The following is a 14,458-nucleotide window of genomic DNA, read 5'->3' as shown; positions in this document are numbered from 1 at the left end:
TGGCCTTTATGGACCTAATTTTAGGCCCATAGTCACTCCTGACTGTAGGAAGTGCAGGAATCGACCCCCCTGGAATTCCTCTGTAGGGCCTTCCCGGCCACACACCAAGCAACCTATTTTCGCCATATACAGTGAAAAAGTCTTGCTGTCACGTCTTTCCTAGCCTTTATCAGCGTAGGAATAACTGCATCCGGAATGCCCTTTTCCGCTAGGATCCGGCGTTCAACCGCCATGCCGTCCAACGCAGCCGCGGTAAGTCTTGGATCAGACAGGGTCCCTGTTGCAACATGTCCTGACTGAGAGGCAGAGGCCATGGGTCCTCTGAGAGCATTTCTTGCAGTTCTGGGTACTGAGTCCTTCTTGGCCAATCCGGAGCAAATAATATTGTTCACACTCCTCCGTTTATTACAATTCTCAGCCCTTGGGTCTGAGAGGAAGAGGAGGGAATATATAGACCGACTGGAACACCCACGGTGTTACTAGTGCGTCCACAGCTATCGCCTGATAGTCCCTTGACCCAGCGTAAAACCTTTTTTATCTTTTTATTGAGGTGGGACGCCATGTAGTCCACCTGAGGCAGTTTCCATCAATTTGCAAAACTGCGTGAAGACTTCCTGATGAAGTCACCACTTTCCCGGGTGGAGGTCGTGTCCACTCCCGGAATGAACACTGCTGACAGTGCGCTTACTTGATTCTCCGCCCAGTGAAGAATTCTGGTGGCTTCTACCCTCGCCACCCTGCTCCTTGTGCCGCCCTGGCGGTTTACATGAGCCCCTGCGGTCTGACTGGATCAGAACCGGTTGGTCGCGAAGCAGGAACTCCGCTTGACTTAGGGCGTTGTATATGGCCCTTAGTTCCAGGATATTGATGTGAAGGCAAGTCTGTTGGCTTGACCACAACCTTGGAATTTTCTTCCCTGTGAAACTGCTCCCCCACCCTCGGAGGCTTGCATCCGTGGTCACCAGGACCCAGTCCTGAATGCCGAATCTGCGGCCCTCAAGAAGGTGAGCACTCCGCAGCCACCACAGGAGAGACACCCTGGCCCTGGGGGATAGGGTGATTAACCGATGCATCTGAAGATGTGATCCGGACCACTTGTCCAGTAAGTTCCATTGTCCTTGCATGGAACCAGCCAAAGGGGATGGCCTCGTATGATGCCATCATCCTTCCCAGGACTCGAGTGCAGTGATGCACTGACACCTGTTTTGGTTTTCAATGGATTCCTGACCAGTGTCATGAGCTCCTGAGCTCTCTCTATCGGGAGATAAACCCTCTTCTGGTCTGTGTCTAGGATCATGCCTAGGCGAGGCAGATGAGCTGTAGGAACCAACTGCGACTTCGGAATATATAGAATCCAGTCGTGTTGCCGTTTCACTTCCAGAGAAGGTGATACGCTGTCCAGCAACTGCTCTCTTGATCTCGCTTTTATGAGGAGATCATCCAAGTATGTGATAATAGTGACACCTTGCTTCCGCAGGAGCACCATCATATCCGCCATTACTTTGTGAAATTGTTAATGACAATCCCGTACCGCAATTCTGAGGTACGCCTGATGAGGTGGATAAATGGGGACACGAAGGTATGCATCCCTTATGTCCCGATTCATTTCAGGCTTGCAATGACCGCTCTTAGCAATTCCATCTTAAACCTGAACCTTTTCAGGTATATGTTCAGGGATTTTAATACAATATGGGTCTAACCGAACCGTCTGGTTTCGGGATTATAACATGGTCGAATAATAACACCCTCTTGTTGAAGGAGGGGACCCTTGACCACCACCTGTTGAAGATACAATTTACGAATTGCAGTTAACACTGGCTCCCTCTCTTGGGGGGAAGCCCGCCGGGTCCTCGGTGAGGGGGCATCTTCTCACAGTCCAGCCTGTATCCCTGCGATACAATTTCTATTGCCCAGGGATCTAACAGGGAGTGAACCCACTTGTGGCTGAACTTACGAAGGCGTGTCCCCACCGGGCCTAGCTTCCGCCTGTGGAGCCCCAGCGACATGCGGTGGATTTTGTAGAGGCCGGGGAGGACTTCTGTTCCTGTGGACTAGCTGTGTTGTACAGCTTCTTTCCTCTGCCCCCGGCTCTGACAAGAAAGGGCGCACCTCAGACTTTCTTGTTTCTTTATTCGAAAAGCTGCATTTAATAATGTCGTGCTTTCCTAGGCTGTGCAGGAATATAAGGCAAAATATCAGAATTACCAGCTATAGCTGTGGAGACCAGGCCCGAGAACCTTTCTCCACACAATCCTCAGCCTTCCATATGCCTCTTAAGTCGGCATCATCTGTCCAATGTATATTCTACAGGACACATCAAGCAGAAATCGACATAGCTTTTGTCTCTAGGACCCAGTATACTCATGTCCCTTTGGGCATGCTTTATAATTATATATCTATCACTTAAGACAGCATCTTAAAATATTTATATGCATACTAGGGTCTCAATCTCTGCTGATAAGGTACCTGTCCACGCTGCCACAGCGCTATAAACCCATGCCGACACAATCGCCGGTCTGGGTAGTATACTAGAATGTGCACACTATCTGCAGGATCCCTGAGAATAGCTAGTGCAAACAGGACACCCAAGGGGAAGATTCTCAACACATCCTGGCCCTAGTGGGGAAAGGATACAGCCTGAGAATTCTCTTGTGGGAAGCTGCCGTCTCTTGTCTGGAGATTCCCGCTCTTTTTCCTCATGAGAGGAGGGAAATTTACCTCAGCATTCTTCCCCTTAACATGTGTACTCTCGTGTCAGGGACAGATGAGTCATCAGTGATATGCAAATCATCTTTTATTCCAATAATCATATATTGAATATCTTTTAGCCCTCTTGGCTGTAACTTTGCATTATCGTAGTCGACAGTGGAATTAAACTCCGTGTCAATACTTTGTTATTTTGGATAGTGAACATAGAGAGACTCTGAAGGACTCTGTGACATAGGGACAGACCAGGGTAGATTTCCTTTCTGTTCCCTAACCTTTTGTGCAATAATTTTACCTCAGCACTTACACATATCCAAACAGGTGTCGGCGTTGTCGACGGAGACACCCTCCCACACACATATCCGCTCTATCACCTCCTTAGAGGAGCCTTTTACCTCAGACATGTCGACACACGCGTACCGACACACCACACACACAGGGGATGCTCTATTTGAAGATAGTTCCCCCACCAGGCCCTTTGGAGAGACAGAGAGAGAGTATGCCAGCACACACCACAGCGCTATATAATACAGGGATGTACACTATACTGAGTGATTTTTCCCCTATAGCAGCTTATATACACAGTTTTGCGCCTAAATTTATGTGCCCCCCCCCCCCCCCCCTCTCTTTTTTACCCTTTGTGTACCAGGATACTGCAGGGGAGAGCCTGGGGAGCTTCCTTCCAGCTGAGCTGTGAAGAGAAAATGGCGCCGGTGTGCTGAGGAAGAAGGCCCGGCCCCCCCAGCGGCGGGCTTCTGTCCTTTTATGTACTTTAATGGCGGGGGTTAATGCACATATACAGTTTATCAGACTGTATTATGTGCTTTTCGCCAAGTAAGGTAATCTAATTGCTGCCCAGGGCGCCCCCCCAGCGCCCTGCACCCATCAGTGACCGGAGTGTGTGGTGTGCTAAGGGAGCAATGGCGCACAGCTGCAGTGCTGTGCGCTACCTTAATGAAGACCGGAGTCTTCAGCCGCCGATTTTCAACTTCTCTTCGCTCTTCTGGCTCTGCAAGGGGGACGGCGGCGCGGCTCCGGGACCGGACGACCGAGGACTGGGCCTGTGTTCGATCCCTCTGGAGCTAATGGTGTCCAGTAGCCTTAGAAGCCCAAGCTAGCTGCAAGCAGGTAGGTTCGCTTCTCTCCCCTTAGTCCCACGTAGCAGTGAGTCTGTTGCCAGCAGATCTCGCTGAAAATAAAAAACCTAACAAATACTTTCTTTTCTAGGAAGCTCAGGAGAGCCCCTAGGGTGCATCCAGCTCTGGCAGGGCACAGATACTAACTGAGGTCTGGAGGAGGGGCATAGAGGGAGGAGCCAGTGCACACCAGATATAGTACCTAATCTTTCTTTTAAGAGTGCCCAGTCTCCTGCGGAGCCCGTCTATACCCCATGGTCCTTACGGAGTACCCAGCATCCACTAGGACGTCAGAGAAATTGAATTGCTTCAGTAATTAATAGGGCAATTCCAGTCACCCCTATTCAAGTGTGATAACTATCTCAGAGTACAAAATCTTGGGGCCATTATTTTGTGGTAACAGACAGGTATGATATCACTGTGGGAGTGGCCATAGCCTGCGTTCTGAAAATACGTCAGGTAGCAAAGAAGTGGCAGACACAACATCCAAAGTTTGTTCACAGGTCCTGTACTAATCAACTTAAGCCAAGAGTCTTTTTCTTTCAAATGTACATCTTAGTCGCAATGCAATGTGATAAAACAGCATCAAGAGACGGCGCTGATTCATTTGATATGCGACACTTATATATCTGTGTGCAACCTGTATCTGAAGTGCTACAATGCAGCAACCGCAGCTTTATTTCACGTGAAGTTCTGCTGTGTTTCAGCTGCGACTTTGTACACGTTTAAAACTAATTCCTGTGCAGTTAAAGTTGCAGCCCAGCGTTTCTGGTACAGAATGAGTGGCACTTCTCTGCTTCTAGGATGCAATTAAAAGACAAAAATTTGAAGAAAAAGTGGTTGCGCTACACTGCTTGGCGTTGCTACTGTATCTGGTGCCACACAAGGCTAGGTGCATGAGGACACATAAGTAGAAGAGTTATGTTACACTGCAGATAACCTTGCAGCAGACAAAAGCATTACTCTTACAGCTACCAGTTATCAGGGTTTTTGGCCACAGAACGTAAAACAGCAATACCATAAAGTGCAAACACACTGGGTTTTGCACTTAATAGTATAGATATATATATAAATTCCACAGGCTGTTTAAAGCTGCCATTTAGTACAGGGAAAGATCCAGCGTTCAGGGGAGATCGTGAGTTTCCGGCGCTTGGAGATGACGTCATCTCCAAGTTCCAGCACCGCACCCGTGTACAGTGTGAATGGTGCCAATCTGGGAATCTCCTGTGTCAGCGCGGCAGTGGGAACTGGGTAAATCCCGGGTCTGACCTGGTTGGAGCAGTGTTCCAAATCTCCGGTCAGACCCGGGTCGAGTTAAAAGTTAAACTTGATGAACAATAGTCTTGTTTCAACCTCAGCAACTATGTATGCATGACCCGGGACTTTGGTGGAAAAGGGGTATGAACTAACCAAAATAATATTATCATACATTATTAACATTTGCTGAAAAAGGAAGAGGGGATTAACATTTATTCCATAGCTATTTAATACAGTTATTTGTATATAAATAGTCTGCAATGTGCAGGAGCAGCCTGTACTGGCTATAAAGCAGGCTGTGTATCGGTTTAATGGATTTCCCCCTGGAGGCCACGAATCAGGCTACTAAATTCTAACGCATTAATAATTGAACAACAAATGCCCCAGGCAAGGATTATACTGCTGCATCTGACACATCCCATAAGGCAAGTGCTGTCTTTTGCATCAAGGGATACGGATTGCTTTACAGAAGAGTTCAATTAACACAGATGACCGTCAGAAGTGCTGGAAAATGTAGCAGTCTTCCTACAAGTGGCAGAGTCCGCTGCTCCACTTCTGTGTGATGCTTTCCTGGGGTATGAGTCGTTGGGTCGACCCAACTTAGATCGACACTCATTAGGTCAACCACTTAAGGTCGACACTGCCATTAGGACGACATGCATTAAGTTGACATGTACTAGATCGACAGGTCAAACGGTAGACATGAGAGTTTTTTTACTGTTTTTGGAGTCGTTTTCTCCGTATAGTGACGGGGAACCTAAATTAGTGCACCATCTCCGCTCGCCATGCTTCGGGCAAGGTGCCTCGCTTCGCTCGGCACAGGTTACCGTTCCCAATCGTAGTCTACGTGGATCGTTAAACATAAAAAAAATCCAAAAAATTTAAAAATTTGAAAAAATCTTGTCGACCTTTTGACTTGTCAACCTAGAACATGTCGACCTAATGGCATTGTCGACCTTCAGTGGTCGACCTAATGAGTGTAGACCTAACGACTGTAACCCCTTTCCTGAATGGGCTGCAGAGATGAACAACATGTACCAGTCATTCACAGATGTGATGCTTCCTGTGCACAAATAGTGCACTTCCACTAGGTGGCGCTTCCCAGCTACGTGACATTACTGGGCTCCCCATGATGATGGAGACATGGGGGGTAATTCCAAGTTGATCGCAGCAGGAAATGTTTTAGCAGTTGGGCAAAACCATGTGCACTGCAGGGGGGGCAGATATAAATTTGCAGATAGAGTTAGATTTGGGTGGGTTATTTTATTTCTGTGCAAGGTAAATACTGGCTGCTTTATTTTTACACTGCAATTTAGATTGCAGATTGAACTCACCACACCCAAATCTAACTCTCTCTGCACATGTTAAATCTGCCCCCCCCTGCAGTGCACATGGTTTTGCCCAACTGCTAACAAAATTCCTGCTGCGATCAACTTGGAATTACCCCCATGGATCTATAGCAAGTGGGAGACATTCACAATAATATGTAGTATGTAGCGCCAAACAGCCCCTCTCAGCGCGCCCAGTCCCGTGGGCAGGTTGGCCATGCCTTGCATCTTTTTTGCTCAAAACGTCCATCTTATTAGCACAAATAAAACAACTGGAAGCGACACGACTACTCTGCTAGATTGCACTGAGCAATTTGATGTGCAAAATATCTACAGTATGAACCTGTATACGAAATGACGTGGCTTTTTCTCATGCAAAAGTTCCATTGCGCTATATCTGTGACTTTGTTAGTGGTTTAATACTAATCCCTGTGCAATTAAAGTCGCAGTCTGGCGTCTCGAGTGCACTGTGAGTGGTATTTCACTGCCTTTGCACTGCGAATAAGACACATAATTTAATTAAGAATACAGTGCACTACACCGCTCGGCGCGGTGCCGGGACTCTCACGCGTATGGCATTATAGAAACCAGGGGGTTTATGGAGAATCGGTTTGTTAAACCCGACACTTCTGAGTGTGTCTATGCCCAATATTTAAAAGGGCAATGCGTTTACTAGCTGTTTTGTGCCAGTAAAAGCATTGCCCTTTTAAACCTCCGGCATAAACACACTCAGAAGTGTCAGGTTTAACAATCGGACTCTTCGTAAGTAAACCCCCTGGTGTACGATAACCCATCTGTAAGAAAATTATTATTAATATGAACTTAATCACTGTTCTTCCCTTTTAATCTTTTATTTAGTTTCTGTCTTTTACTGATGCGTCTCAATCAAATTGAGGTTCCAGCAGCAGGAACTAAATTAATTAATGAAATCCCTATTACCTGTTCGGTTCCATGTCTGCTAGATAATCGCAGTTTAATAATCCTCCATAATCCTTTTCTCTTCAGCGCCTGGAAAACGAGATCAAGCCATGCGTTACATCAACAGAAATTATAGGCCAAAAATCTTCATTTCACATTATGTAACAAGGGCAGATAGAACAAGGGGGGAGGGGGAGCTAAATAAACCATTTAAGTCATTTAAGTCCCTTCAGGCATTTTCAAAATTAATTTACAGCTATTGTGAAGTATTAGAACAGAACCACATACATTACAGTTCTAAGATATTTTCTCTTTCTATTACTTTTAACTGAATTGACAGTAGTAACAGAAAACCTAATTAGACATAGTAAATGTCTTAATATGTATAGTTTCACATTGCAAATACCTAATGTCTAGAGCAGTGATTTTCAACCTTTTTTTTACTCGCGGCACACCAAACAATGTTTTAAAATTGCCAAGGCACACCATCAGTTCCCCACAGAAAAAAACAAAACACACACATTGGCCCTCACAGTAAAAAAAAATCCACACATACATTGGCCTACACAGAAAAAACAATCACATTGCTCCCCATATAAATCCTATTGCTCCACACATAAATCAATCACATTTCTCCCCACATAAATACTATTGCTCACCACATGAATTATTCACATTGTTCCCCCCATAAATCCATAAATTCTTATTCTCCCCACATAAATCCTTTGAAATCCTATTGTTCCCCACAGGAAAAATAAAATAACAAATATTATTATCAGATGTCCTCCTCCCTGTCCCTCAGTGGCGGGGGTTGTTCATAGTGGAGTCTGCGAATACTGAGCAGCGGGCGGTCGGGCAGGTGTGGATGTGGGTTGGCAAGGAAAGCTGTGTATGCACCCGGGAACTGGAAGATGTGTATGCAGGCGGGTGGGCTGGCTGGGTGGTGAGAAGCGGCGGCCGTGGCCTATGATATCACTCCGTTTTCAAGGCATAGGTCACGGCCAGAGCACGACTGATCCTCTAAAAAGAGCCTGGGCCAACAATTTACTCTGAAGGTGCAGGAAGCTGCTCTGGCTCTGCGGCACACCTCACAACTGGTCGCGGCACACTGGTTGAAAAAGCCTGGTCTAGAGAGACAGCAGATTTGCCTATGGAATTAAGCTGATTTTATAGCCAGTGCTCTGAAAATTGAATATAAATGCTTTTCCGGGATTTTAAATCCCCTCTTTATGGGCATATGTGCAAATTAGAATCCAACTGCAAATATAACCACCATTCTTTTGGAAATGGTCCGCTAGATACATTGTTCATCCGAATGTATCCAACATAAACCTTTCCAGCTGGAACTCCATCTTCAGTAGGCGTGCCAAACGGATCCCCTCTCTTTACACCCGCTGCTAGCCAACAGTGTCAAGTTTCAGCAGGGTCAGTATGTAATCCTGCCGCCCGGTATGTAATCCTACCGAATGTCCCTATCCCGACACCGGCATCCTGAGCGGTGGAATCCCGGTGAGGAAGGGGGGAGGGAGGGAAAGCGCTACAAAACTCCTTGTGGGCTCAGTGCTCGCCACAGGTTCTATTCTCCCTCTATGGGTGTCATGGACACCTACTACAGAGGGGGAATCACCTACCTCGCCGGTATACTGGCGGCGGTATGGTGTCCCTGTCGGGATCCCGGCGTCTCTATTGTGACTGCCGGGATCCCGGCGTTCGGTATGCTAACCGCATACCGTTTGAGCTAACTAGTGCAAACGTTTTTTTTGCACAACTCTGGCATCCGAGAGATGAGTGGGACCTCTTTGTCCACAGGACCCTACGTTCACCAGAGATGAAACTGCAGCAGGAAAGGCAACTGCTGGATACAGTACATTGGGGCAGATGTATTAACCTGGAGAAGGCATAAGGAAGTGATAAACCAGTGATATGTGCAAGGTGATAAATGCAGCCAATCAGATCCTAACTGCAGGAGTTGTGCGAGTTATAATTAGGTTTCGTAAAAAAAAAAAAAATAACAATAGGTCTGAGGGCTAATATAACGGTGTAACTAGCAAATTCCCAACGTGGACGCATCTTAACAAATTTATCAGATCACTAATAACAATAAGTTACTGTGGTTAGTAAGGCTACACAGTGTGTTAGAAAATAATATATCTTTAGGCCAACAAGAAAACATAATTAATAGTCCAGAAACGTAAGTTATTAAATAGCAAAGATTCCTTATACTTCTACCCTGCTGGCAAGTATGATTAGCATGCAATACAGTGTATATCTGACTTACAGGCAAATTATAGAAATACAGAGCTGGTGTCTTGCTTTTAACTCCAAACAAGGCACTATCTGTGGGGAGTTTGTATATTCTCCCCATATTTGCATTGGCTTCCTCCCACACCCCAGATACATACAGTACTGGTACATTAATTTAGGGATGGCGATCGGTGGGATCTTTGCTTTCAGCGATAGCCGCGGCCAATCATTGACAGGGGCGGGGTTTAGTGGCATGCCCGGGAGCGGCGCTTTGATCTCCATACACTTGCTGTGAGTGAAAATGGGGCAAAAACCTTGATATCTACTCTTATCGATGGCAAAGAACCATTGGGTTTCCGCCATAGATGGCATTGGCTATTGGTTGCAAACCATCGATGGTCATCTCTAGATTAGCTTGGCTTCTGACTAAATTATCTATACCGTGCTTGTGTGTCGATGTTACAGGGCATTTAAATTCATAGTTTAACGCACACCTGACGGCTTACATACAACGCTGATAGTGAGAGATCTCAGATGCTGCACTGCACATATTTAGACCTCATTCTGCGAGGTCGCATGTACTGTCCGCAAGCTACAATATGACTGACATGCTGCGGCCATTTGGGGTGGGGGGGCGAAGGGTAGCCTGAAGAAGGGGGGTCATGCTGAAGCTAGTGACTGTGGGGTAGATATATTACTATGCATGCTCCACACATTATTTGTAAGAACCCGCTTCACCTCCAGATCATAGTGAAGCGGGTCCTCATAACAACAGCATGCAGGAATTAATGTAGCTGGCTTCATTGTGGGACAGCGTTAAATCACCTGTCTGGTGATCTGCGCTGTCCCACTTCCAGCTCCTGATCAGCGCTGGAGTTCGTACTGCTCAGGCGCCATCAGTACTTCTACCGGCAGCACCTGCACTGGAAAAAAACAAAAACCTTTTTTGCTTTTTTGTACGCACAGTCCCTGGCTGTCAGAGGCGACAGCCAGGGACAGTGCTGTGTGCCTGTCAAATCGAAACCGATAGCTGCAGTTGTCAGAGGGATCAGTGCCACTGCCCGCTCATACTGTACCACTGCCTAGCATACTGGCACACTATCTTGTAGATAGCAGCCCCAATGACAACAGGGGTGGTAATTACTGCTGTCTTACATGGGGGAGAAGCGGTATCAGTGCACGTCGGTCACACCAGTGTCCTTGGGTCACGCAGATGATCCAATGCTGCATCCTCGGACACGACAGCAGATCACAGCAGCTGGCAGGAGAAGTCTATTTACACAAGAAGCTTCTTGCGGCATTTGAGCATAATATAGTCGTAGATACAGCATACCGTACAACTCGGAACCAAGCACAACGTTTGTAAGTTTAACTGGGGCAGGGACTGAAGAATGGATATCCTCTATAAAGAGCTGCGTATTACATACATGTCCACTTACATCTTTGCTTTTTTACAAATTTGGCACAACATGCAAAACACGGCTAAGCTGTTTTTCACAAGTAGCGAGTGGATGAATTTTAAAATTTTTGTTTGCCATAATAGAATATGTATAAAGTAACATATTAAAGAAGCAAATTAAGAAAATGACAAGGCATGGCTAAATCTCTGAGTCTATAACATGCAAAACCATGCCATACATGGCGGGATATAGCAAAGATGTATGTGGACACATCTGAAGATGCTATATAAATATTAATACATAAACATACATAACAGGCAGCGCATCAAACCTACACAGTTTGTAAAGTGAAGCCAGAAATCTAGTGTGAATGAGTCCAAAGGCTTTCTTAGGCATTTTCACCATTTGAAAGACCAATTGTGCCTGGGGTCCTGTTTCACTGGAGACTAACGCTATAATATTCCGCAGACAAGCAGCAGGTCAGCCCGGAGAGGTACAGGTGGAGCCACGCTCATCTAGGCTTCTCTGCTGCACCTAGGTGCACCAAGGTTTATTAGCATAAGCCTTTCATCTATTGTGCTCAGCTGCAATACAATACAGAGAGAACAATACAGCAGGGGATTAAGTCCGACAGCCCTGGCTCAGTTAACCCTATTAAAGGCAAAGATGAGGAGGGCTCCATGTATTGTACACGCTGCACAGACACACAAGGCTAAAGGAATGACCTCTAGGAAAGTGTCTATAGCTGATCTATGGATTGGGGAAATGCCACTTTAAAGACAGAGGTAGGCAACCTGCCTACCTACAGATGTTGTTGAACTAGAAGTCCCAGAAAGCCCTACCAGTTGTTTGTGCTGTATATAGAGAATTGTACTGCTCCAAAAGATATTGGTGGTCATTCCGAGTTGTTCGCTAGCTGCATTCGGTCGCTGTGCTGCAATGAGGAAAAAAAACATCACTTCTGCGCATGCGGCGCAATGCGCACGCGCGACGTACTTTTACAACGAAAGATGTAGTTTCACACAAGGTCTAGTGAAGCCTTTCAGTCCCACTGCTGACCGCAGAGTGATTGACATGAAGTGGGAGTTTCTGGGTGTCAACTGACCGTTTTCAGGGAGTGTTGAAAAAAAACGCAGGAGTGCAAGGAAAAACGCAGGCGTGGCTGGGAGAACGCAGGGCGTGTTTGTGACATCAAAACAGGAACTGAACAGTCTGAAGTGATCGCAAGCGCTGAGTAGATATTGAGCTACTCTAAAACTGCACAAAAAAAACTTTGTAGCCGCTCTGCGATCCTTTCGTTCGCACTTCTGCTAAGCTAAAATACACTCTCATTGGGAGGTGGCATAGTGTTTGCACGGATGCTAAAAACAGCTAGCGAGCGGAATGACCCCCATTGTAATAAAGCATTACTACAATGGTAAAAACACCAGGCGTGATGTCTGTGCCATTTAAAAAGAAACAAAAAACGTGTGTGTGTGTGTGTGTGTGTGTGTGTGTGTGTGTGTGTGTGTGTGTGTGTGTGTGTGTGTGTGTGTGTGTGTGTGTGTGTGTGTGTGAGGTATGTGCAAGAAGATGCCTGATGCACGCGCGCACCATAAAGCGGCCCATTCCATACGCTGGCAGCGTCCTGCGCAGCGATACAACAGGCCCCTCACACACAGCTGTATGAATGCCGCACATCCCCTCAGAACATGAGCTCGGAGCCTGCTTTTACCCACATGCTGCATATGATCATTTTTTTAATTTACTGTAAACATGTTAAACTGCTGAAATTTTAAATCAGGACATTAAAGATGCTCTGATAAATAATTAAGCATAGCAAATGAATACTGAAGTGCACGCAAGGCTCTCTCATTACTTACTGCGCCCACGTCGTCCTTGTAATCCGTGACTTGTTTGTAATGGGGGGAGCCGGAGAGCACCCTCCAGGACGTGAGGCCACACTGTGTCGCCTTAGACACTCCATCTTCATTTGTCTCGCTGCCTCCGACTAGAAGGAGCCTAGAAGACACAATCAGCCAAACATTTTCTTTATAAATAGAGACATGTTCATTAGAGTGGCCCAATAATCAGAACAATGCAGCTGAGCTACAGATGTGCTCATATACATCTAGCTCCCTGTAGGTTAAGCAGATCTTCTAGTCAAGCCATGACGTGGCATAACTTGGTAGCACCAAGCGTCTTTTCATGCGCTGAGCGTCTTTTTCTTTCTCCATTAACATGCGTCTTTTTCACATTGCTGTGCAAATAGCACGCACAAGCAGCTCCTGACGATTAATATGATATGTGGAATGCCTATATTCAGCTGTATCTGCATACGAAATGGTAAATTACAGTGTTTTCCTAGTAAACACTGTAGCGTAGCATTTCATATGCAGACACAGGTGCGGACGCACACAGAACACAGGCATGCCGAATATCATTTTAATCAGCAGAGTCTGCTTGTGTGTCTTATTCGCATAGCGATGCAAATGAGACAAATTTTTTGTCAAAAAGAGATGCCCGATGCTAACAGGGTTGCATGGGACCTGTCAGCTCACTCACACCAGGCATCTCCCGCTGCGTGGCGTACTGAGGCAAGATGTATGAGGTCACATCTGTCAGGTCATGCACAGTAATACAGACTTAGGGGGAGATATATCAAATCTTGGAGAGAGATAAAGTGCAAAGACAAAGTACCTACCAATCAGCTGATTGGTTTGTACTTTATCTCTCTCCAAGCTTTGATAAATCCCCCTTCCCTTTAAGAGAAGGCACCGCTAACGGTGGCCATACACAGGCAGATCTGACTGCTCAGTTTGGGGTCCAAACAAGTTCTGACTAGCCATAAGCTCGGAAACCATGGCCCAAGGAGGAGATATTGCAGCTACGTACGGGAACGCAGTCGCAGACTCAAAGATGCTTCAAAAAGATGGCGACACGCACGCGTTTTTGCCACCACTTCCCGTTACTTTCACCAAACAGTCCCTGACTGTTCATCACTTTGCGAATGGCTCTTGTCTGCGCACTCCATCACACGACAATCGCAGCACATGCACAGTACCACTTACGGCCCCTGACTCCCCAATTCGCCGGCACCGCAGAATCACCGACCAATGAGTGGTGATCCATCTGGGAATCAGGGATATTAAACGTGTTTCTTTAAAAACGCTCAATTTTTCAATTTCGGACGGGATCGGGGAATCAGGATTTTTAAACGTGTAACATTGCCTCAGTATATGTGAAACGTATGGGGGCCTTAAGATGTATGTACAGTCTGACGATAATTAGGTTTGCATACATCTTTGAATCAGGCACAATGTTTTGGGCCAACACAGATGCAGGATATAAGGTCCTAATTGGTTCACTCAGCCACTTAACTTGCAGCGTGTATGGGAAACTTGAGTCTACCTTAAGAAAACAAAGTGTTTGCCTACAGATGTTACTATATCGCTTCCTGTGTACAAAGCGCACTTTTATATTTCAATCC

General features: G+C 46.2%; 1 protein-coding gene across 3 annotated transcripts in view; it reads right to left on the bottom strand.

Moving 5' to 3' along the window:
* Nucleotides 1-14,458, bottom strand: part of NBAS (NBAS subunit of NRZ tethering complex) — a 1,316,984-nt gene that overhangs the window by 1,161,297 nt on the left and 141,229 nt on the right. For all 3 annotated transcript variants that reach the window (XM_063915380.1, XM_063915382.1, XM_063915381.1), the window contains exons 10-11: nucleotides 12,852-12,990; nucleotides 7,367-7,435 (exon numbers count right to left, since the gene is read on the bottom strand). In XM_063915380.1, coding sequence (XP_063771450.1) covers nucleotides 7,367-7,435; nucleotides 12,852-12,990 — 208 coding nt within the window. The remainder of the gene's footprint in view (nucleotides 1-7,366; nucleotides 7,436-12,851; nucleotides 12,991-14,458) is intronic.

This window comes from Pseudophryne corroboree, chromosome 4 (genome assembly GCF_028390025.1).
Source record: "Pseudophryne corroboree isolate aPseCor3 chromosome 4, aPseCor3.hap2, whole genome shotgun sequence".
Taxonomy (NCBI): domain Eukaryota; kingdom Metazoa; phylum Chordata; class Amphibia; order Anura; family Myobatrachidae; genus Pseudophryne; species Pseudophryne corroboree.
This window is presented reverse-complemented; position numbering and strand designations above follow the sequence as displayed.